Here is a 23,800-nt window from a genome sequence, read left to right as displayed (position 1 = left end):
TACAAGCTAATCAGGTTGGACACAGTCCCTGTCCCACATGGGGCTCACAGTCTTAATTCCCAATTTATAGATGAGGTAACTGAGGCACAGAGAAGTGAAGTGACTTGCCCAAGGTCACACAGCAGGCAGAATCGGAGCCAGGAATAGAACCCAGGTACTTCTGACTCCTAAGCCTGTGCTCTATCCACTAGGCCATGCTGCTTCTCATAGTTTCCCTCTGCCTTTGCATGTAGTCCCTTTTATTCAATTTGGGCATATTCATGCTTCTTTGATAGCCCAGAATTATAATGTTTGCATCGTATCATCCTTGCCTTCATCTTCTACAGATCTTAATACATATAAAAAGGACCTAAAACTCACTTGGCATTGATATTCTAGACCACAAACTCCTTGTGGGCAGGGAATACATCTACCAACTCTCTCGTATTGTTCTCCCCCAAGTGCTTAGTTGAGTGCTCTCACACAGTAAGCAATAAATACCATTAATTGATTGGCTGATTGATATTCACAGATGATGAGTTAACATTTATTAAGTGCTCGGCATATTCTGGGCTCTGTGAAATGCCCCTGTTCCTGCTTGTGCTTTGAATCCAAGAATTGGGAAGTGCCTTTAACCATAAATTAGTTCAATATCCACCATACCATGAGATCAGTGAAAAGTGTTACTGCCAGGCTCACTCAATAAATGTTGCTTAGTCACCAGATAAAAACAAACTCTCTGCTAGGCAGATGCCCTTTTCCTCTTTATCTGTTTATGGTATCTTCTCTCAATACCCCTCTGTCTCAGTGGCTGGGTTTGCCAAGTTCCTTTTCAATCAGTCAATCCATCAACGGTATTTGAATGCTTAAAGTGGGAAGTGGCATGGTCTCGTGGAAAGAGAATGGGCCTGGGAGTCAGAAGACCTGGGTTCTAATCTCTGCTCTGCTACTTACCTGCTGTGTGACCTTGGGCAAGTCACCTAACTTAATAATGTTGGTATTTGTTAAGCACTTACTATGTGCAGAGCACTGTTCTAAGTGCTGGGGGAGAAACAGAGTAATCAGTTGTCCCACGTGAGGCTTACAGTTAATCCCCATTTTACAGATGAGAGAACTGAGGCACAGAGAAGTTAAGTGACTTGCCCACAGTCACACAGCTGACAAGTGGCAGAGCCGGAATTCGAACTCATGAACTCTGACTCCCAAGCCCGGACTCTTTCCACTGAGCCACGCTGCTTCTCGGGGCCTCAGTTCCCTCATCTCCAAAATGGGGATTCGATACCCGTTCTCTTTTCTACTTAGACTCTGAGCCCCATGTGGGACTTATCTGGTATCTACCCCAGCGCTTAGTACAGTGCTTTGCACATAGTTAGCTCTTAACAAATACCATTGTTACTATTACTGTCTGCAGAGCACTGTACTAAGCATTGGGAGAGTACAGTGGAGTTAGCTGCCAAGGAGCTTTCAGGGTACTATGTACAGAGCACTGGGCTAAGTGCTTGGGAGAGTACAACAGAGTGAGTAGCCATGATCCCTGGCCTCGAGGAGCTTACAGTCTAGTAGGTAAGGCAAAGCAACTGAGTTTAAAGATGAATCTCCAGTGGTTGCCCATCCACCTCTGCATCAGACAGAAACTCCTTACCATAGTCTTTAAAGCACTTAATTCATTCAATCGTATTTATTGAGCGCTTCCTGTGTGCAGAGCACTGTACTAAGCGCTTGGAATGTACAATTCGGCAACAGATAGAGACAATCCCTGCCCAACAATGGGCTTGCCCGCTCCTACTTACTTCCCCGATTTCTTACTACAACCCAGCCCGCACACTTCGCTCCTCTACTGCCAACCAACTCATTGTATCTCGATCTCGTTTATCTCGCCATTGACCCTTTGCCCACATCCTGCCTCTGGAAAGCCCTCCCTCCTCCTATCCAATAGATGTTCACTCTCCCCACCTTCAAAGCCTTATTGAAGGCAGATCTCCTCCAAGAGGCCTTCCCTGAATAGGCCCTCCTGTCCTCTTCTCCCATCCCCTTCTGTGTCACCCTGGCACTTGGTTTTGCACCCTTTATTCACTCTGCCCTCGGTCCCACGACACATGTACATATCTGTAATTTATTTATTTATAGTAGTCGTCTTCCCCTCTAGACTGCAAGTTCGCTGTGGGCAGGTAACGTGTCTAACGCCTCTATTATATTGTACTCTTCCAAGTGCTTAGTACAGTGCTCTCCACACAGTAAGTGCTCCATAATAATAATTATGATAATTAAGTGCTATGTGCCAAGCACTGTTCTAAGTGCTGGGGTAGATACAGGCACAGGAGAGCTCTGGGGAAAGAGGAGATGTCGATGGAGTGAGAGAGAGAAGCTGCTGCTGAAGGTATAGGAGCAAGGTTCATGGAATGTCCCCCTTCCCCCTTCCCTGGTTTCACCCCTTTGTCACTATCTCCCGCACCCCCACCCCCACCCCCGGGTCTCTCTGCTATATTTCACACTCCCAACCATTTAGTACAGTGCTCTGCACACAGCAACCACTCAATAAATACCATTGACTGATTGATTTCCTTTAAGCAATGTGTGAGAAAGACTAAGACAGGAAAAGTCATTTCTTTTGAACTGCAAGTAGCTGTAGGGTAACCTGGACTGGGTGACTCCTCAAATAAAGATAAAGCAAGAACTGTCCTTCAACACATCGTTTACTTTATCAACACAGAGAGGATGGGTCCTCTGTTATTCTCAAGTACCTCATTCAAAACATCAACACACAACTTCAATGCCAGTGTTCTGGCAGTTGGTGGCTGTTGATATGCTAGATGTTTGGCTCTAAAGAGAAGCAGCAGGGCCTAGTGGAAAAAGCCCAGGCCTGGGAATCAGAGAACCTGGGTTCTAATCCTCGCTCTGCCATTTACCTGCTGAACGACCTTAGGCAAGTCATCCCTGTGTCTCAGTTCCCTCATATGCAAAATGGGGATTCAGTATCTGTTCTCCCTTCTACTTATACTGTGAGCCCCATGTGGGATAGGAGCTGTGTCTGACCTGATCATCTGGTACCCACCCCACTGCTTGGCAGATAATGAGCGCTTAACAAACATCACAATTATTTTAACGGTGAAGTAGTGCTTAGAACGCAGACCTCCCAAAGCCTCAGCCACATGTCACCATAATGGGAAGAGTAAATTAGCCAGAAGCAGGGGAGTGTCTGCTGGGGCTGTGCCATCAGTGATGAGGATTTTGAAACAAAGACTCGCCTAGTGAGTTCCATGAGGTGGACAGACCTAGTGGGAATCCTGAAAAATAAGTGGTGACTGTGGGTGGGGCGGACTGCAGAGTCTGCCAAGACAACTGCCTGCTGGGTCATGGTGCAACAGAATAGCACTGGTGCTGTGCTGTGTTCACTTTGGCTTTACCTGGGTCTTAAATGTAAAAAAAACCCATCACAGTGAGCTGCACCCCTGCCTGCCTACTCTCTTCTTTTTTAATGGCATCTGTTAAGTGCTTACTCTGTCCCAGACACTGTTTTAAGCGCTGAGGTAGATACAAGACAATCAGGTTGGACATAGTCCCTGTCCCATATAGGGCTCACAGACTTAATACCCATCTTTTACAGATGAGGGAATTGAGGCCCAGAGGAGTGAAGTGACTTGCCCAAGGTCAAACAGCAGACATGCGGCAGAGCTTGGATCAGAGCCCAGGTCCTTCTGACTCCGAGGCCCATTTTCTATCCACTAAGCCACACTGCTTCCCAGGGTTCTAGTGCCTGCTTTATCCCTGGCCTACTGTGTGACTTTGGACAAGCCATTTAACTTCTCTGGACATTAGTTTCCTCATCTGAAAAATGGGGATAAGATGCCTGCTTTCCCCACCTCTTCGGTTATCCGCATGTTCCACATGGGCAGGAACTGGATCTGATATAATAATGGTGGTATTTAATAATGATGGTATTCATCAAGCATTACTATGTATTCAGCACTGTTCTATGCACTGGAGTAGAAACGAGCTAATCAGGCTGGGCACAGTCCCTGTCCCACATGGGCCTCGCAGTTCTAATCCTCATTTTACGGATGAGGTAACAGACAGAGAAGTTAAGTGATTTGGTCAAGGTCTAGGAGAAGCGGGATTAGAACCCAGGTCTTTCTGAGTCCCAGGCCTGGGCTCTATCCACTAGGCTATGATGATCTTGTATCCACCCCAGTGTTTAGCATGTAGGAAGTTCTTAATAAATACTCAAATCATTATTGTCATGAACAATACTTCTCCATTTTTTATGATGGGTGATTTCATCACTACCCGTACCCAACCAATGCAGGGTGATATTGCTTAAACATCCGAGAGCACTGTAAGTAATGATAATGATGGTATTTGTAAAGTGCTTTCTGTGTCCTAAGTCCTGGGCCGAATACAGATCATCTGGTGGGACTCAGGGTGGTTGGACGCAGTGTCTGTGGGGCTCACAGTTTAAGTAGGAGGGAAAACAGCTATTTAATTCCCATTTTATAGATGAGGAAATTGAGGCACAGAGAAGTGAAGGGACTCGTCCAAGGTCACACAGAAAGCAAATGGCAGAACTAGGATTAGAACCCAGGTTCTCTGAGTCCCAGGCCCCTGCTCTTTCCAGCAGGACACACTGCTTCTCACTTCACTATAACCCTCCCTCCGCCAGTTCTAGGTTTTTATAGTGAAGAAACAGCAACCCCACCAGTTTAATCATTTTTCACTGGTTTTCCAAGAGTGGCCTGAGCCTTCAAAGGATGGACTTCAGTACTGCCTGGAAGGAGATGGTGTGGCTGGGGGGTATATGCAATCCTTTAATGTCTTCTAAAGAGATGAAGTGTAATAATATAATGTGCAGGGTTTCAAGGGGAGGAAAATCTCATCATTAACCCAAGTTCATCGGGTTGCAACTTCGGAGGGAATTGCTCCCATTCCTACGGCTGGAGCAGTCAAGGGGGACACTGATTCACCGTCTCCATGAGGAAGGATTGGTTGGCCACCTGTTTTCCATTTTACTTGAGGATGTATGCAAGAGGGGACCGTCATCAGTTACTGCAGTGAATTTTCCGTGCAGGTTGTCAAAACTCCGGAGGCTTGTCCCCGTTGGAGAGATTCTCCTCCGCCACCCAGTCGATGGTATTTATTGAGCGCATACTATGTGCAGAGCATGATATTCGTTCATCCATTGGTATTTATTGAGCACTTACCGTGTTCAGACCACGGAATGTCCCTGCCCACAACGAGCTTACAGTTTAGAATGGTGGTGGTGGGGAGAAAGACATTAATATAGACAAATAAATTACAGATTTAGGAGATACTCTCAACAGAATGAGTAGACACGTTCCCTGCTCATAACGACCTTACGGACTAGAATAACGAGCCCCACCCCACTGCTGCTCAGGTTAGTTTTAGCAGGGAAGTGGGAGGACAGCGCTTATGTACATATCTATAAATTTATTTATTTGGATTGCTGTCTGTCTCCCCCACCAGCCCCCAGACTATAAGATCGTTATGGGCAGGGAATGTCACTGTTTATAATTTAGGTATTTGTTAAGGGCTTACTATATGTCAGACACTGTACTAAGCGCTGGGGTGGATATAAGCAAATCGAGTTGGATGCAGTCCCTGTCCCACGTGAGTTCGTTGTGGGCAGGGAATGTGCTTGATATTATATCGTACTCTCCCAAGCGTTCAGTACGGTGCTTTGCACACAGTAAGCGCTTAATAAACACGATTCATAATAATAATATTAATAATCTCCACTTTCCAGATGAGGTAACTGAGGCCCAGAGAAGTGAAGTGACTTCCGCAAGGTCACACAGTGGACGAGTGGCAGAGCCGGGATTAGAAGCCATGACCTTCTGACTCCCAGGCCTGTGTTCTCTCCACTCCGCCGTAGTTAGTGTTCATTCAATAGTATTTATTGAGCGCTTACTATGTGCAGAGCACTATACTAAGCGCTTGGAATGTACAGATCGGCAAGAGATACAGTCCCTGCCCTTAGACGGGCTTACAGTCTAATCGGGGGAGACAGACAGGGGGAGACAGACAAGAACATTGGCAATAAAAAAAAAAAATATTGGTATTTGTTAAGTGCTTACTATGTGCAGAGCACTGTTCTAAGCGCTGGGGTAGACACAGGGGAATCAGGTTGTCCCACGTGGGGCTCACAGTATTCATCCTCATTTTACAGATGAGGTAACTGAGGCACAGAGAAGTTAAGTGACTTGCCCACAGTCACACAGCTGACAGGTGGCAGAACTGGGATTCGAACTCATGAGCTCTGACTCCAAAGCCCAGGTTCCTTCCACTGAGCCACGCTGCTTCTCAATCGAAAATAGAATCGAGGGGAAGAACATCTCATAAAAACAATAGCAAATAAATAGAATCAAGGTGATGTACATCTCATTAACAAAATAAATAGGGTAATGAAGATATATAGTTGAGCGCGACGAGTACAGTGCTGAGGGAAAGGGAGAGGAGCAGAGGGAGACGGGGGGAGAAGAGGGTTTAGCTGCGGAGAGGTGGGGGGGGGGGGGTAGAGGGAGCAGAGGGAAAAGGGGAGCTCAGTCTGGGAAGGCCTCTTGGAGGAGGTGAGCTTTAAGTAGGGTTGTACTGTGCTCTCCCAAGCGCTTAGGACAGTGCTCTACGCACCGTCAGCGCTCAGTAAATACGATCGGATGAATGAAATGAATGAGGAGGGAGAGCGGGACGATGCTGCCCCCTAGGGGAAATGCCAAGGTCAAACCCATTCAGCGGATCGTCTGTGGGAGGGAGGGAGGGAGGGGCTGGCGGCCTCAGCCCCGGCAGCGCATTCTCCATTGGGATTTGGGGGAAACGGAGGGGAGGTGACCCCTGCGAGGTTGCGGAGCGACGGAGGTGTGAAACGCCAGCGGGACTTCGGCTGTCGCCACGTCAGGAACCGGAACAGGGAGAAGCAGCGTGGCTTAGTGGCAAGAGCACGGGCTGGGGAGTCGGAGGTCGTGGGTTCTAATCCCGACCCCGCCACTGATCAGCTGTGTGACTTTGGGCGAGTCACTTCACTTCTCTGGACCTCAGTGACCTCATCGGGAAAATGGGGATGAAGACTGTGAGACTCACCTGATTACCCCAGCGCTTAGAACAGGGCTTGACACCTAGTAAACCCTTAACAGAAAGCAACGTTAGGATTATTATCGTTACTGGGCAGGAGAGAAGGAGGAAGTGTGCGCAGGCGCGGTCTCTTCCGGGCCGCCCCCTCCCCCTCCGGAGGTTTCCATAGGAACCGCGTCTCACGCGGCATCCCTCGGTCGGAGAGGGAGTGCTCGATCGGCTCTTAGCCCCGTTACCCCCGAACCTTACAGAACCCCTCTGCATTCAGCTAACTCAGGGGAGCGATCACCCTGACCTGAGAGGTAAATATTATTTTCTCTCTCCATCCTAGTCCCCGTGCCCTGTTCTGCCCACCTCTTGCCCCACTTCGTCCCCACCGACAAACCGCAGCTCTCCCCGGATTCAAAGCTCACCTGTAACTTGTTTTAGTGTCTGATTTTATTTAGCCTCGGTCTCCCCAACTAGACTCTAAGCTCCTTTAGAGTCGGGTTCATCTATAATAACTCTATCGCCCAAATAAATTACGGCACACAGTAAGCGCTCTGTAATACGATTGAGTGAATGCATCGGACCAACCAAACAGTAATAATAATGTTGGTATTTGTTATGCGCTTACTATGTGCCGAGCACTGTTCTAAGCGCTGGGGTAGACACAAGGGAATCAGGTTGTCCCACGTGGGGCTCACAGTCTTAATCCCCATTTTACAGATGAGGTAACTGAGGCACAGAGAAGTTAAGTGACTTGCCCAGAGTCACACAGCAGTCAATACCTGGCTCCCACGCTAGGGTGTAAACTCCTCGAAGGCAGGGATTATCTCTACGATTATCCCTATTTACTCTATCGTCCTCAGGCCCAAGCACTTAATTCAGTGCTCTGCACACCTTGAGCTCTCAGTACATACCTCTGATTAAGAGAATAATGTTTGTCACCCACTTTCATCTCAGGTGTCTTGTGAAGACTGGGTAAATGATCGCAAGTCTCTCTTTGGCCACAAAACATCACATAGGCATTAGACCACAGCAAGAGTAAGATGAACCAAACTGATTTAGGGGGAAAGTGTTCACCTCATGGGGGAAAAGATTCCCCACATCAGGGAGGTGATGTGACTTTAGTTTCAACTCTTTTTACCCCTTCTGTAGTTTTCCTTTCTCACATGGATTGCATTTTGATCTCTTCTCCTCCTTTCTTAGTCTCCAAGCTCATTGCCTTCCTTTTCTCTGAGGCCTCCTTCTCTAAGGGGTGATCAAACTGCTTTGTTTTGATCCAGCCTCTGAGAAAGACAGTGGGATTAAGTAACCGATCAGTAGTATTTATTGTTTACTCTTTTCAGGGCGCTGTATTAAGTACTTGGTAAAGTACAATAGATTTAGTAGAGAAGATCCCTGCCGTCAAGAAGTTTACAGCACCGTGGAGAGAAAGACACCAAAATCAATTAGCAATAAAGTTAGGTACTGGAGGTGGGGAGGGTGTGTGTTTAGGGGATGCAAAAGTGCTCAAGTGGCCATTTGGTGTCAGGAGGTGGGAGTGGGATAAAGGGTGGGAGAAATGAGAATAGTCTCATCTGTACTGTTGAGGCCACTGGTCTGTATATTTTCTTTACGCCTGTAGATGGCAATTGCAGACTGTAGATAGGCTAATCCATCTCGGATCTTTCAGGATTTACCTGGTTGTTGGAAATTGACTGTGGAACCCCACTGGACTGGGATCAGACAGGAAAACCTGGGATTGAGTAGAAAAGGACATGTAGACTGTCTTCAGCAGACATCTGCTCAGAGAGAAGCAGCATGGCGCAGTGGATAGAGCAAGGGCCTGGGAGTCAGAAGGTCATGGGTTCTGATTCCGGCTCTGCCACTTGTCTGCTCTGTGGCCTTGGGGAAGTTGCTTCACTTCTCTGGGCCTCAGTTACCTCATCTGTAAAATGGGAATTAAAACTGTGAGCCTCATGCAGGGCAGGGACTGTGCCCAACCCTATTTGCTTGTATTCACCCCAGCGCTTAGTACAGTGCCTGCCACATAGTTAAAACTTAACAAATACCACAATTATTATTAATTATTGGTGTCATTGTCAGCCTGTACAGAACTCTCCTGTGAGTAGAGCCCAGATGTTTTTACCACACATCCCCTCCATTTGGCAAGATCAAAGTTTTTCTGCTTTGAAATATGCTGTCCTCCAATGTGGATCCGGAGACCACTGCTACTGACTAGCCCAACACCAAAATGGAGAAGAGAAGAAAAACTCTGCTTAAACATAATGGTGTTTACTAAGTGGATACTATGTGTCATGTGTTGGTATAAATACAAGATAATCAGGTTGGATACAGTCCCTGCCCAACTGGAACTCACTCTAAGTGGGGGGTGGGCATTGAACAGATATTTAACCCCCATTTTACAGATGAGGAAACTGAGGCACAAACTCTCAGATCTGTGCTTTTTCCACTAGGTCATGCTGTCATCCCTTTGCATGGTTGCTTTATTGGAAACATCTCATCCCAAAGGGTGACACAGATTCTCCTGGTTTATGGAGTTGGGGAAACAATCCTCCTCCACAAACTGGCCAGCCTTCTAGGCTTTTTCAATCATTAGTATCATTGAGCACTTATTGGGTGCAGAGCACAGTACTAAACACTTGAGAGAGTACAGTTGAGTCAGTATGCATTATCCCAGCCCTCAGTGATCATAATTATAATTGTAATAATTGTGGTATTTGTTAAGCACTTACTATGTGCCAGGCACTGTACTAAGTGCAAGGGTGGATACAAGTAAATTCATTCATTTGTATTTATTGAGCGCTTAATGTATGCAGAGAACTGTACTAAGTGCTTGGAAAGTACAATACAGCAATAAAGAGAGACAGTACCTGCCCACAACAGGCTTAGAGTCTAGAGCAGATTGGGTTGTCCCACGTGGAGCTCATAGTCTTAATCCCCATTTGACAGATGAGGAAACTGAGGCCCAGAGAAGTGGAGTGACTTCCCCAAGGTCATACAGCAGGCATGTGGCAGACCTGGGATTAGAACCCAGGTCCTTCTGACTCCCAGGCCCATGCTCTATCCACTAGGCCAGGCTGCCTCAAAGAGCTTACAGTCTATTGTGTGCAGAGCACTGGGCTAAACACTAGGGAGAGTACCATAGTGATAGTAGGCATAATCCTGCCCTCAAGAGTCTTACAGACTAATGGAATTATGCTGCTTTAAACCACTGTGGTCTGTTCACATGCAGATGGATGACATATGTAGCAGAATGACTGCCCAGCGCCAGGGCAAAGCTCCAGGAGGGACAGATTCACCTCGTGCCCGGGAACTCCAGATCCTCCGAGCCCGTCGTTTAGCTTTCTACGGGCAGGCCGGGAAAACATGGGATGGATTTGGAGGCAGCCCCCACAAACTGAGGCTGGGAGAGTCCAAAGGAGACGCTTGGTCTGGCGATGCCAACGTCCCCGAGAGTCCACCTTGCCTGGGCACAAACCACCCGCAGCCAACTGGCCCAGCCATGAGCAGAAACAGGCACCATGGTCAGGGATCTCCCCCGGCAGGTTGGAGAGGGACCGGATCGGGTAGCAGGAGTCTGGACCCAGGAGCCCGGACACATGGGGACAGAAGCAACTGCCCCTCTGAATTGGATCTCGTCCTGCTGGCCGATGGGTCCATCCCAGAAACCCAGAAGCTGAGGCATGTTTTAGGTTGGGCGCAGAAGTTCCTCACTTCCCAAGGGTTGACTTTATCGTTGTCGGGGGAAAGCGAGGCAGTCGCAGACGGGGCAAGAAGGGCTCTTGGACGAGCTGCTCGAGAGCACTCGACTGATTCAGAAAAGTTTCATCTTCTGGGCTTTTTCAGTGAGGGCCCTCCTGAGATTGAGGGTCTGTCTGACCATCCACCTGGTGAGGAACCCAGGATGGAAACTGGGGAAGAGAGAGAAAGAAGGGATCTTGATTCTGTGTGTTTCAAGCGAGCTGAGTTTATTGAGCATGTCCAGGTTGGCCCAGGAGAAACCTGTTTTCTGAACGAAGACAACGCAGGTATGAGGTCTGAGAGGCCACCAGGGGTTCTCGGCAAAAGAGAGGACATTAGTTTACATGAAGCCACAAAGACATCTCCCAGGGATGGTTACTTCTGGGCTCCGCTTACCGATAGCTCTGAGGATGAATATACAACGGCAGTTAAGGAAGGTGGAGCATTTAGACAGGGTGCCCACAGCAGAAACTCCAAACGGCTTTCGGGAGATGACCACCCATCACAGAGAAAAGACACCACAAACTCGAATTCCAGCAAGTTAAAGGGCCAAAATTCCTCTCCCTGGAAGACTGATACTCCTGCAAAGCATCACGCCAAGGAAAGGTGTGGCTTAAAGCACGGAGGTTTCACTTACCGGTTAGCGGGAGGTACCGTCGTAGATGAGAAAAATTCTCAAGAGCCCACTGAGAGACCATCTACCAACCCCTCTGCCTCCACCCCTGAAGAATCGAATTGTCCGGCGTTGGATTTTGTGCTGCCAAAGACCAACGGCAATGAGAAGCGTCGGCGGCCTCAGTGTGAGAAAGGGATAAGCAGGATTTCTGGAAGCCAGGAAGAGATACTGTTGAGCTTTTCTAATTTTGCTGAAAGAAATACCCACCAGGAAGTGGGTCAAAGAGGGTCCAAGGATGATTTAGCCATTCACATGGGCAGCACCTTTCCAAATTCAGGAGGGTGCCGTCTGAGCCATGATATCCGGTTTAGCCCCTGGCACCAGGCAGGGTCAGAAGAGACCATGGGGGTACCCAACCTAGATTCCGGGGAGAGGGCTAGTGAGAGCCACCTCCAGGCTATATCCAGGAATCTCTCCTCCCTAAACATTTCTCAGAGTGGGTCAGAGGAGCCCTCTCTTCTCCAGCGAGGAGAGGCGGGCCACCGGAAGATCTGTTGGAGTGATGTTCCGCCGGTAAGATCAGAGGGAGAAGCTAGTGTGTTGGAGACATACTTTTTTTATTTGAATCAGTTGAACCAGATCAGGGGTCTTGGTGCCAAAGAGAGAACCCCATCGCTCCACTCCAAATGGACTGGATTTTCTGAAGAGATGCCTCTCATCGGCCACCCTGACGGAATAGGCGAGGTGGCAGGCGCCCACGGTGGTGGTGGGTGTAGTGAATGGAGCCCTAGCTGTGGCCGAGAGGACATTGAAGTGGGAGAAAGGCAGAGAGCTAAAAAGGGACGCGACTCTCTTGGAGGGGGAACGGCAGAAGACAGAATCGCTCCGAAAACCTTGGGCAAGCCTGTGGGGAAGTCAAAACCCTTGAGGAAAGATCTCATCAGTAAGGAATTGATTTATATTTCTTCACCCCAACACATGCATTTTGGGAAAAGAAAAAGCCCTGCTAATTAAAAAAAATCTCAAAACCTCTTATTTTGGGGAGAAAGCTACAATACTCCCATTGTGAAGTTTCTGTGTCTCAAGTATTGGTTCTACAAAGAGCATGATGATTCTATGCATTTGGGTACCTAACAGTTTATATGTAAACCAACATTTTTTTATGCCTTTCATCTAAAAATACATTTTAATAACTGAGTATTGGCAAATAGCTCTCATCTTTCCAATTCAAACTGATTAATTCATCTGGGTTCCATAGAAAAAGCTCTGCCTATGTAACCATAAAGAACGATTGCGTATTTCAATGCGATCCCTCTTTGGTGCTGGGAGGAAACTTTAGCAGAGCGTCTTGGGAAATAATAGCAATCATAAAACGCCAAACTGAAAGCGTGTTGGTGGGGATTCAGGAACATTTGGAGTGGTGTGAAGATGCATGTTGTCAGCCCCACTCTAGGAGTTCATCTTCCAAATCCCCCAGAGGAAAATCTACTTCCCAATGCCCTCTATTGGTTAAATGCCTCAGTAATCGACTGGAACTTTCCATGTACTGAACGAGATGGAGGAAGCCCACCTAATAATAATCATAATGTTGGTATTTGTTAAGCGCTTACTGTGTGCAGAGCATGTTCTAAGCGCTGGGGTAGATACAGGGTAATCAGGTTGTCCCACGTGAGGCTCACAGTCTTAATCCCCATTTTACAGATAAGGTAACTGAGGCACAGAGAACTTAAGTGACTTGCCCACAGTCACACAGCTGCCAAGTGGCAGAGCCAGGATTCGAACCCATGACCTCTGACTCCCAAGCCCCTGCTCTTTCCACTGAGCCACACTGCTTCCCAGCACCTAGCCCTCCCCCACAGCATAAAGGTTCCTCGCTTAATATAAAAAGAAAACAGTTGTAACTGTGGTTTTATATTGTTTTTGGATTTTTTTTTAGAGAGGTCGCTTTCTGGCACTCAGCCTATACCCCCCGGGGTGACTGAATCTCGAAGACACTGGGAGAAATCCACTTTAGCCTGGAATTGTTACATCCATGGAAAACTCAAGCCACGGTTTGTCTTCCCAATTTTTTGGCCCAGTTTGGGGGAGGGGAGTGTAATTTTATTCCATGGGAAAGGGATCATGTCTGATTCCAACATGTGTAGTCTCTGCCAGTACTCAAGACACACAATAAATACTATTACTTCTAATACTAATAATAACTGTGGTATTTCTTAAGTGCTTACTATGTGCCAGGCACTGTACAAAATGCTGGGCTAGATACAAGCAAATCGGGTTGGTTACAGTCCATGTCTCACATGGGGCTCACAGTCTCAATCCCCATTTTACAGATGAGGTAATTGAGGCTCGGAGAAGTGAAGTGACTTGGCCAAGGTCGCACAACAGACAAGTGATGGAGCTGGGATTAGAACCCCTGACCTTCTGACTCTCAGGCCTGTGCTCCATCCAGTAGGTCATGCTGCTGCTTCTTGCTGCTGCTACTACTACTTCCCAAGCACTTAGTACAGTGCTCTGCACACAGTATAAATGAATACTGCTATTACTACCACCACCGCCACCATGGATGGGTGTGGGAGATAGTGATGTACCCAATCTAGCTCCTGAAGAATGACCCAAGTGACTTGACCTGTCTGTTGACACTTTCCTGGAACTAGAGGATGACTGCAGTCCACCAACAAGATTTATCGAGTGCTCACTGTGCAGAGCACTGTACTAAGCACTTGGGAAAGCATAAAGGAGTTAGTAATTAATCAGTTGTATTTATTGAGCGCTTACTGTGTGCAGAGCACTGTACTAAACACTTGGGAGAGTACAGTATAACAGAACTGGTAGACACGTTCCCTGCCCACAGTGAGCTTACGGTCTAGAGGACTGTAGAAATTATCCCTACTTTAAAGAGTTTACCATCTAACAGGGGAGACAGACACTAAAATTATGGAGAGGAGGAAAGAGGAAAAGCGGCTGTGTAGAACAGTGAGTAGTTAAGTAATAGGGTACGTAAGTCAATATGAACAAAAGTGCTTAAGGTGGTTCTGAATTTGAAAGTCTGTAATAATGATAATTATGGCATTTGCCAAGTGCTCACTAGGTGTCAAGGACTGTTGTAAGTGCTGGGGGAGATACAAGTTAAGCAGGTTGGACACAGTCCCTGTCCCACATGGGGCTCACAGTCTAAATAGGAGAGAGAACAGTAATTTCCTCCCCATTTTACAACTGAGGCACACAGAAGTGAAATGACCATCCCAAGGTCACTCAGCAGACAATTGGCAGAGAAGGGATTAGAACCCAGGTCCTCTGACTTCTAGGTCCGGGCTATATCCACTAGGCCATGCTGCTTCTCCTTTAGTTAGTGTACTGTAGTTAATACCTCAACCTTAACATGTCCAAAACAGAACTCCTCACCTTCCCATCCAAACCTGTCCTCCCCATCTTTCCCATCACTGTAGACAACATCAATATCCTCCCTGTATCGCAAGCCCATAACCTTGATATTATCATCAATCAATTGTGTTTATTGAGCACTTACTGTTTGCAGAGCACTGTAATAATAATAATAATGATTGTGGTATTTGTTAAGCACTTACTATGTGCCAGGAACTGTTCTAAGCGCTGGGGTAGATACAAGCAGATCGGATTGGACACAGCCCCTGTCCCATGTGGGGCTCACAGTCTCAATCCCCATTTTACAGATGAGGTAACTGAGGTCCGGAGAAGTGAAGTGACTTACCCTAGGTCAACAGCAGACAGTGGTGGAGCTGGGATTAGAACCCAGGACCTTCTGACTCCCAGGCCTGTGCTCTATCCACTACACCACTGTTCTAAGTGCTTTGGTGAATTCGATATAACAGATTTGTTAGAAATCTGAGAAGCAATGTGGCTTAGTGGATAGAGCATGGGCCTGAGAGTCAGAAGGTCCTGGGTTCTCATCCCAGCTGTCACATGTCTCCTGTGTGATCTTGGACAAATCACTTCACTTCACTGGGCCTCAGTTACCACATCTGTAAAATGGGGATTAAGAGCGTGAGCCCCATGTGTGACAGGGACCGCATCCAACCTGATTCACTTGTATCTTTCCTAGTGCTTAGAACAGTGCTTGGTGCATGGAAAGTTTTTAACAAGTACTATTATTACTATTATTATTAATAATGATAAATTGTTCCCTGCCCACACTCAAATCTCTCATTCAACCCACATACTCAATCTGTCACCAGTTCCTGCCGGTTCTACCTTCACAACATCATTAAAATCCACCCTTTGCTCTCCATCTGGACTGCTACTTTGCTGAGCAAAACACTTATCTTTCAAATGAGCTGCCGGATGGAGATGCGTCCAAGCCCTTTTAGGCTTTAAAAGTTGAAAGTAGAAAATCAGAAATGGAACTGGGCATGAAAGTGGTCTAGTTACTCTTCTCCATTTATAAGCCATCCAGGTTTAAATTTATACTCGAAAATTTGTTGTTGGAAAAGTGGAAAAGAACCATTATCAGTGCCAATTAGTTATATGTTCCGCATTGCCCATTGGTTGACATAGCAACTGGCTGACCAAATAGCCAGTCAACATGTTTAGATTCAATCTGTTATGAAATCATGTCTGTTCTAGCTTCATAACATCTCTAAAATTCACCCTTTCCTCTCCAAACTGCTACCATTCTGATCCAAGCACTTGTCATTTGCCAGCTTGACTATTTCATCAGTTGAGAGGTCGAGGAGGATTAGGATAAAAGCAGCATGGTGTAGTGGATAGAGCCGGGGCCGGGGAGTCAGAAAGTCATGAGTTCTAATCCTGGTCCCTCCACGTGTCCGCTGTGTGACTTTGGGCAAGTCATTTCACTTCTCTGGGCTTCAGTTACCTCATCTATAAAATGGGGATTATGATTGTGAGCCCTACATGAGACAGGGACTGTGTCTAATGCGATTTGCTTGTATCTACCCCAGTGCTTAGTACAGGCTGGCACATAGTAAGCGCTTAACAAATACCACAATTATTTATTATTATTATCTATTATCAGCTTCCTCGCTGACCACCCTGCCTATCTCTCCCTACTCCAGTCCATACTTCACTCTGCTACCTGGATCACTTTTCCAAAAAAGCTCTTCAATCGATATCTCCCCACTCCTCAGAAATCTCAAATGGTTGCCCATCCTCCTCTGCAACAAATACAGATTCCTTACCATCAACTTTAAGGCGCTCAATCAGCTCTCTCCCTTGTATCTTACCTCACTAAACTCCATCTACAATCCAGCCTGCACGCTTTGCTCCTCTAATGCCGAGTTACTCTCTGTACCTTGATCCCGTCCATCTCAACACCGACCCCTTGCCCACATTCTCCCTTGGTTCTGGAACTCCCCCTTCATGGCCGACAGACCACAGTCTCCCTACCTTCAAAATCCTCCTAAGATCACATCTTCTCCAAGAGGCCTTCCTTGACTAAGCCCTCATTTCTCCTATCCACTCTCCCCTTTGTGTCAACTATATAATAATAAAAATGGTATTTGTTAAGTACTTACTATGTGCCAAGCACTGTTCTAGGCGCTGGGGTAGGTAGACGCTAATCATGTTGGACACAGTCCCTGTCCCACCTGGGGCTCACAGCCTAAATCCCTAATTTACAGATGAGGTAACTGAGGCACAGAGAAGTTGAATGACTTGCCCAGGGTCACACAGTAGACAAGTGGCAGAGCTGGGATAAGAACCCATGACCTGATTCCAAGCCTGTGCTCTTGCCACTAGACCATGCTGCCTCTTCCCTTAAGCATGCTGATGCTCACCTCAGACCCACTGCACATATAAATATCCTTTTACTGCACTATTTCACCTCTCTGTAGTTTATTTTAATGTCTGTGTCCCCCTGTAGATTGTAAGCTCCTTGTGGGCAGGGAACATGTCTACCAACTCGGTTGTATTGTATTCTCCCAAGCGCTTAGCACAGTAAATGCTCAATAAATATCATTGATCAATTGATCGATTGGTTCAGATCAGAGAGCTGGCATTGCATTTTTGGGGTTTTTTTTCTCCCTAATGAAAACTGATAGGGAATCCACTACCAGAAGCAGCATGGCTTAGTGGAAAGAGTGCAGGCATGGGAGTCAGAGGTCGTGGGTTCTAATCCCCACTCCACCACTTGTCAGTTGTGTGACTTTGGACAAGTCACTTTACTTCTCTGTGCCTCAGTTACCCCATCTGTAAAATGGAGATTAAGACTGTGAGCCTCACGTAGGACAACCTGATTACCTTGAATATACCCCAGTGCTTAGAACAGTGCTTCGTACACAGTAAGCACTTAACAAATGCCATCATTATTTTTAGTAATGACAGTTTTGCCTGAGCATCCACTGGACCCAATGGCCAGACTAGGCACTTGGGTCCTATATTGGGTACAATAGAAGCATGAAGCACATTCTCTGCCCAGGAGGAATTTACACTGCAAAGGAGGAGACAGATATAAAAATATTTTCAAATGATCAGAATAAACAATTGGCTACATAATTGAGAAGTAGCTTGGCCTAATGGAAAGAGCACAGGTCTGGGAGTCAGAAGATCTGGATTCTAATTTCGGATTTACCCATTGCTTTCTGGCTGACCTTGGGCAAGTCTCTTCACTTCTCTGGGCCTCAGTTTTCTCAACTGTAAAATGGGGATTAAATACCTGTGTTCCCTCCTATTTAGGCTGTGAGCCCCATGTGAGACAGGGACTGTGTCCAACCTGATTAACTTGCATAGACCCAAGTGCATAGAACAGTGCTTGACACATAGTACTTAATAAATGCCATTATTATTATTATATTAATTATACATATGTACACAAGAAAGATATGACAGAAGAACATCACCCTGAGGTCTGTAAGACACAGATCTGTTGGAATATCAGCGGTCTATCAGTCAATCAATCAGTGGTATTCGATGAGCACTTTCTTTGTGCTAAACACTGTAGTAAGCCTCTAAGTATATATTGGAAAGGGTGTGAGGGAGTGCAATTGGCAAGCCTTCTAGAGCAGGGATGAGAAGACTGCCTACTTTAATAATCAATCAATCGTATTTATTAAGCACTCACTGTAGGTAGAGCACTGTCCTAAGTGCTTGGGAGAGTACAAAACAATGGAGTTGGTGGACACATTCCTTGCCCACACAGAGCCCGAAGCCTAAAGGGAGGAGCTTGCAGTCAGTAATCATAAAGATAATGATGATAATTGTGGTATTTTCGAAGTGCTTGCTATGTGCCAAACACTGTACTAATCGCTGGGGTAGATACAAGATAATTGGGTCAGACACAATCCCAGTCCCACATGGGGCTCATAGTGCAAGACTTCTTACCAGAATAGTAGCAATCCCCAGCTGAATTAGTATGTTAAATTGTTAGGGTATACAGTTTAGTTTCTGGTTGTGTGTGCATGTGTTCATCACTCTCTTGACACCTTTTTGTTAAGGGTATTTGTTAAGCATTTCCTTTGTGCCAGGCTCTGTACTAAGTGCTGGAATAGACACAAGCTAATTAGGTTGGACACCGTCCCTGTTGCACATGGGGGGGTGGGGGTGACAGTCTTAATCCCCATTTTGCAGGTGAGGGAACTGAGGCCCAGAAAAGTGAAGCGACTTGCTCAAGGTCGGACAGCAGGCAAGTGGCGGAGCCTGGATTAGAACCCAGGTCCTTTTGACTCCCAGGCCCAGGCTCTATCCTTTAGGTCACGCTGCTTCTCAGACATGCATTTTCCAGCCCCCGTGGTGATATCAACAGTGGTCTGCTTTGTCTTTTGGTGAACAGTGTCGAAGAGGGGGGAAAATGAATGTTATAAGAATGAGACTCAAAATGATACTGTGCACTGGCTGTTCCTCAAATTCAAAAATTTGGTTCCCCCCTGAACCACGTTAGCTGCCTCTAGTCCTCCTTCCCCAAATCTGGTTGTCAAGAGTGAAAAAGAATCTGATAGTCTTATTCTGGCCTCTAGTGGACAGCGTTACAGTGTGCAAGCTGTTCTGTTGGTAAACTCAGCTACACTGGGATGGAGAACTCAGATGGGGAGAGAGACAATTGTTACTGCCGAATAGTAAATAGATTTGGCAATTTAATTATTTATGACTGAGATAAGTTACATGGGTAGGTCGAATTGGGAACAATAAAGAGCAGAACTTAAGAGCTTTCTCTGTGAATCTGTGCTGATTTGCAGATGGCTGGGGTAGACCACGATGTGACCAGAGAGGCAGGGAAAATGATAACCATCTAGCTACCAGAGGATTGCTGATACCTTTCATCACCCTGCCTTCGGGACATTTCTTCTTAAATTGTTCCACCGACACCTCAAATTTAACATGTCCAAAACAGAGCTCTTCATCTTCCCCCTCAAAGCCTTTCTTCCCCTTGACTTTACCATCACTGTAAACAACACCAACATTCTCCCTGTCTCACAAGCCCACACCCTTGGTGTTATCCTGGACTCATCTCTCTCATTCAACCCACATATTCAACCTGTCACCAAATCCTTTTGGTCCCACTTTCGTAACATCGCTAAAATCTTCCCTTTCCTCTTCATCCAAACTGCTACTCCGCCAATTCAAGCAGTTATCATACGTTTCCTGACTCGAATACTGCATCAAGCTTCTTGCTGATCTCTCTTGCCTCCTGTCTCTCTCCTCTCCATTCCTTGCACTCTCCCAAGCACTTAGTAGCAGCATGGCATAGTGAGAAGCAGCATGACGTACTGAGTAGAGCTCAGGTTTAGGAATCAGAAGGTCATGGGTTCTAATCCCAGTTCTGCCACGTGTCTGCTGTGTGACCTTGGGCAAGTCACTACACTTCTCTGGGCCTCAGGGATCTCATCTGTAAAATGGGGATTAAGATTGTGAGCCCCAAGTGGGACAGGAACTGTGTCCAACCTGATTTGCTTGTATCTACCTTAGTGCTCCATACACTGCCTGGCACAGAGTAAGCGCTTAACAAGTGCCATAATTATTATTAACTATTATTAGTACAGTACCCTGCACACAGTAAGTGGTTGATGAATATAACTGATTGATTACTTCACTAATAATGATGATGGCATCTGTTAAGTGCTTTCAATGTTCCAAGCACTCTTCTAAGTTCTGGGGTAGATACAAGGTAATTAAATTGGACATAGTCCCTGTCCCACATGGGGCTCACAGTCTTAATCCCCTTTTTACAGATGAGGTAACTGAGGCCCAGAGAAGTTAAGTGACTTCCCCAAGGTCACACAGAAGGCAAGTGGCAGAGCAGGGATTAGAACCCAGGTCCTTCTGACTTCCAGGCCCATGCTCTATCCAATAGGCCATTCTGCTTCTCTACTCTGCTGCCTTGATCATTTTTCAAAAAAAATGTGCAATTCACATCTCCCCACTACTCAAAAATCCTCCCTCTTTAAGCCTGTTCCCAAACAGAAAAGCGGGCCAAAGGTGCTGGAGAATGCAGGTCTGAGAAGTAGCTTGGCCTAGTGGATAGAGCCTGGGCCTGGGTTTTTGCCCATGCAAACAGAAACTCCTTGGTTTTAGGGCACTCAATCAGCTCTCCCCTTCCTACGTGACCTCGCTGATCTCCCACTACAACTCAGCCCGCACACTTTGCTTCTCTAATGTTAATCTATTCATCGTACCTCGATCTCTTCTGTCTCACTGAGGACCCTTTACCTACATCCTCCCTCTAGCTTGGATTCCCTCTCCCTTCATATCCAAAAGACCACCACTCTTCCCATCTTCAAAGACTTACTAAAATCACACCTCCTCCAAGAAGCCTTCCTGAACTGAACTCTCATTTCTCCACCATTCACCCTCTCTTTAGTTTGGCCTATTACTTTGGATCTGTTCCCCATTAAGCACTTGGATTCTCTCCCCTCCTTAGCCCCTTATCACCCTTACACATTTTGAAATCCCACCCCAGCCCTATGTACTTATCGTTATACTCTGCTGTTTCCCTTTTCTGTAATTTATTTTATTACGTCTCTTTCACTTGACTGTAAGCTCCTTGAGAGCAGGAATCATGTCTACCATCTCTATTGTTGTACTATACTCTCCTAAGCACTTAGCACAATGTTCTGCATACAGGAAGTGCTCAATAAATACCATTGATTGATTGATCCTAAAAGGCAGGGAGGGTATCTACCAACTCTGTTGCACTCTCCCAAGTACTTAGTACAGTGCTTAGAAGCAGCATGACCTAGTCGATAGAGCACAGGCCTGGGAGTCAAAAGGACCTGGGTTCTAATTCCAGCTCCAACACTTGTCTGCTGTGTGACTTTGGGCAAGTCACTTTGCTTCTCTGTACCTCAGTTACCTCATCTGGAAAATGGGGATTAAGAGTGTGAGCCCCAGGAGGGCAGGGATTGTCTCTGTTGCTGAATTGCTTAGTGCTTAGTACAGTGCTCTGCACACAGTAAGTGCTCAATAAATACTACTGAATGAATAAATGAAAGAACCTGATTAACTTGTATCTACCCCAGCACTTAGAACAGTGCTTGGCACATAATAAGTGCTTTTACCAAGTACCATAATTACTATTATTATTATAATTACAGTGTTTTGCACACAGTAAGTGCTTGATAAATATCATCGACTGTGTGTCACTGCTTATTTTTGCACTTTCCATTTTACTGCAGTTTCGTTTAAACAAAAAAAAAAAAAACCCAGCAAAAACTCCAAAACAAACCTCAGAGCACTTCCTCATGTTATGGTTTATAGATAGATTAGGAAAATAAGGTAATTTGCCTCAGAAATATAAATGGTACCATAGGCCAGCAGGAAGTAATATTACGTGGTTGGTAGGTCTCGAACAAACATATTATACAGGTTGATTGGCAGTCTTAAGTAGCACACCATTAGCTCCTGATGTTGGAAAATGGAAAGGAAAGTATCATCAGGCAAATTATTATTTTTGTTTTCTCCGTTTGCACGATGTAGATCACCAAACCTGCAAGGACCAGGCTCTGCTGAGAGGGTTCAGGGAAGACTCACTACAAACAATATTCCTCACCTTGGTATGTGGCCAAGTTCCTAGGAACCAAAACTGTCTGACAGAATGAGCTGCAGGAGAGATGTTTCTTTGCCAGAGGTAGTTAACATTTCTATAGGGACAGGAAGCTACAGAGTTAGTTAATTTATGGCCAGAGTAGTAGTAATGATAGAACACCTATGGACTGCAACATATTATTATACTGTGTTCTCCAAAGCACATGATAGTGCTTTGCACACAGTAAGTGCTCGATAAATGTGATTGAATGAATGAACGAATGAATATATTATGTGCTTGGGAAGTGATGTAGTTTAGCATCTCTCTTCCCGGGTGCTTGGGAAGTGATGTAGTTTAGCATCTCTCTTCCCGGGTAGACTACACTCCTTGAAGGCAGGGGTACTGTCTGACAACCTACTGTATTGTCCTCTCTTATTGATGATAATAATAATAATAACTGTGGTATTTAAGTGCTTACTATGTGCCAGGCACTGTACTAAGTGCTAGGGTGAATGCAAGCAAACTGGGTTGGACACAGATCCTGTCCCACATGAAGCTCACAGCGCCCCCATTTTACAGATGAGGTAACTGAGGCACAGAGCAGTGAAGTGACTTGCCTAAAACCAAGGATTAGAACCCAGGACCTTCTGACTCCTAGGCCCGTGCTCTCTCCACTCCACCATGCTCTCAAACACTTAGTATGATAGTCTGCATAAAGTAAGTGCTCAGTGAGTGCAACTGTTTGATTGAATACATGTTCCCTGCCTACAAGGAGCTTCCAGTCTAATGGACCAATGCCTTTTTGAGGAGGGGAAAAAAAATGAATTTAGACTCACGATGATTGGCCTGCTGATATGCGTTCACAGGCAGGTGTGCAGATCAGTTTCACCTTCAAAATGGGCTCATACAAACCCACCCCATGAAAAAATTGAACAAAACCGAGATTATTTTCCACTGGCCTCCCTTAAAACAGTTACGGACTCCGAGCCTGGAATTTACACCTGAAAAGCTTAGTTTTCAGGGGCAATAATAGAAACCTAGGAATGAAGGTTCAGTGACATTTTTCGAATCCCCAGGTCAGTTGTCCCTAGTAGAATCATCCTTTCTGCTTGCTCCTTAATCACCTAACTGCTGGAAGGAAATCAGCACCCTCCCCCATACCAAAGCTTATTAATAGCCTTCAGTATGCTGATTTCTCTTGTACCTGTTCAGACCCTAGCAAACTGCAGAATCACCTTAGATTGTGAGTTCCCGAGGGACACCCAGAGCTTAGTACAGTGCTCTGCACACAGTGAGTGCTTAGTCAATACTACTGTGTGCTCTGCACACAGTCAGCTCTTAAATACGATTGATTGATGTTACTACTCTGACTACCTTGTCTCTTCTTATTACCTTGTCTCTTCTCATTTTGTTTCCTAGGATCTGATGCCACACACCCTTGTAGAAGC

General features: G+C 46.0%; 1 protein-coding gene across 1 annotated transcript; it reads left to right on the top strand.

The window, feature by feature from the left end:
- The first annotated feature begins 7,234 nt into the window (after positions 1–7,234).
- LOC103170392 lies at positions 7,235–12,642 on the top strand. Its single transcript, XM_007668227.3, has 2 exons — positions 7,235–7,361; positions 10,280–12,642. The coding sequence occupies exon 2, from the start codon at positions 10,280–10,282 to the stop codon at positions 12,416–12,418; it is 2,139 nt and encodes a 712-aa protein (XP_007666417.1). The 5' UTR covers positions 7,235–7,361; the 3' UTR covers positions 12,419–12,642.
- The last annotated feature ends 11,158 nt before the right edge of the window (positions 12,643–23,800 follow it).

The sequence above is a fragment of the Ornithorhynchus anatinus genome, chromosome X5 (genome assembly GCF_004115215.2).
Source record: "Ornithorhynchus anatinus isolate Pmale09 chromosome X5, mOrnAna1.pri.v4, whole genome shotgun sequence".
Classification (NCBI taxonomy): domain Eukaryota; kingdom Metazoa; phylum Chordata; class Mammalia; order Monotremata; family Ornithorhynchidae; genus Ornithorhynchus; species Ornithorhynchus anatinus.
This window is presented reverse-complemented; position numbering and strand designations above follow the sequence as displayed.

Bases quoted from the DNA above. Each gene is read 5' to 3' on its own strand.
- LOC103170392 (XM_007668227.3), top strand. From the start codon at position 10,280: ATGGATGACATATGTAGCAGAATGACTGCCCAGCGCCAGGGCAAAGCT.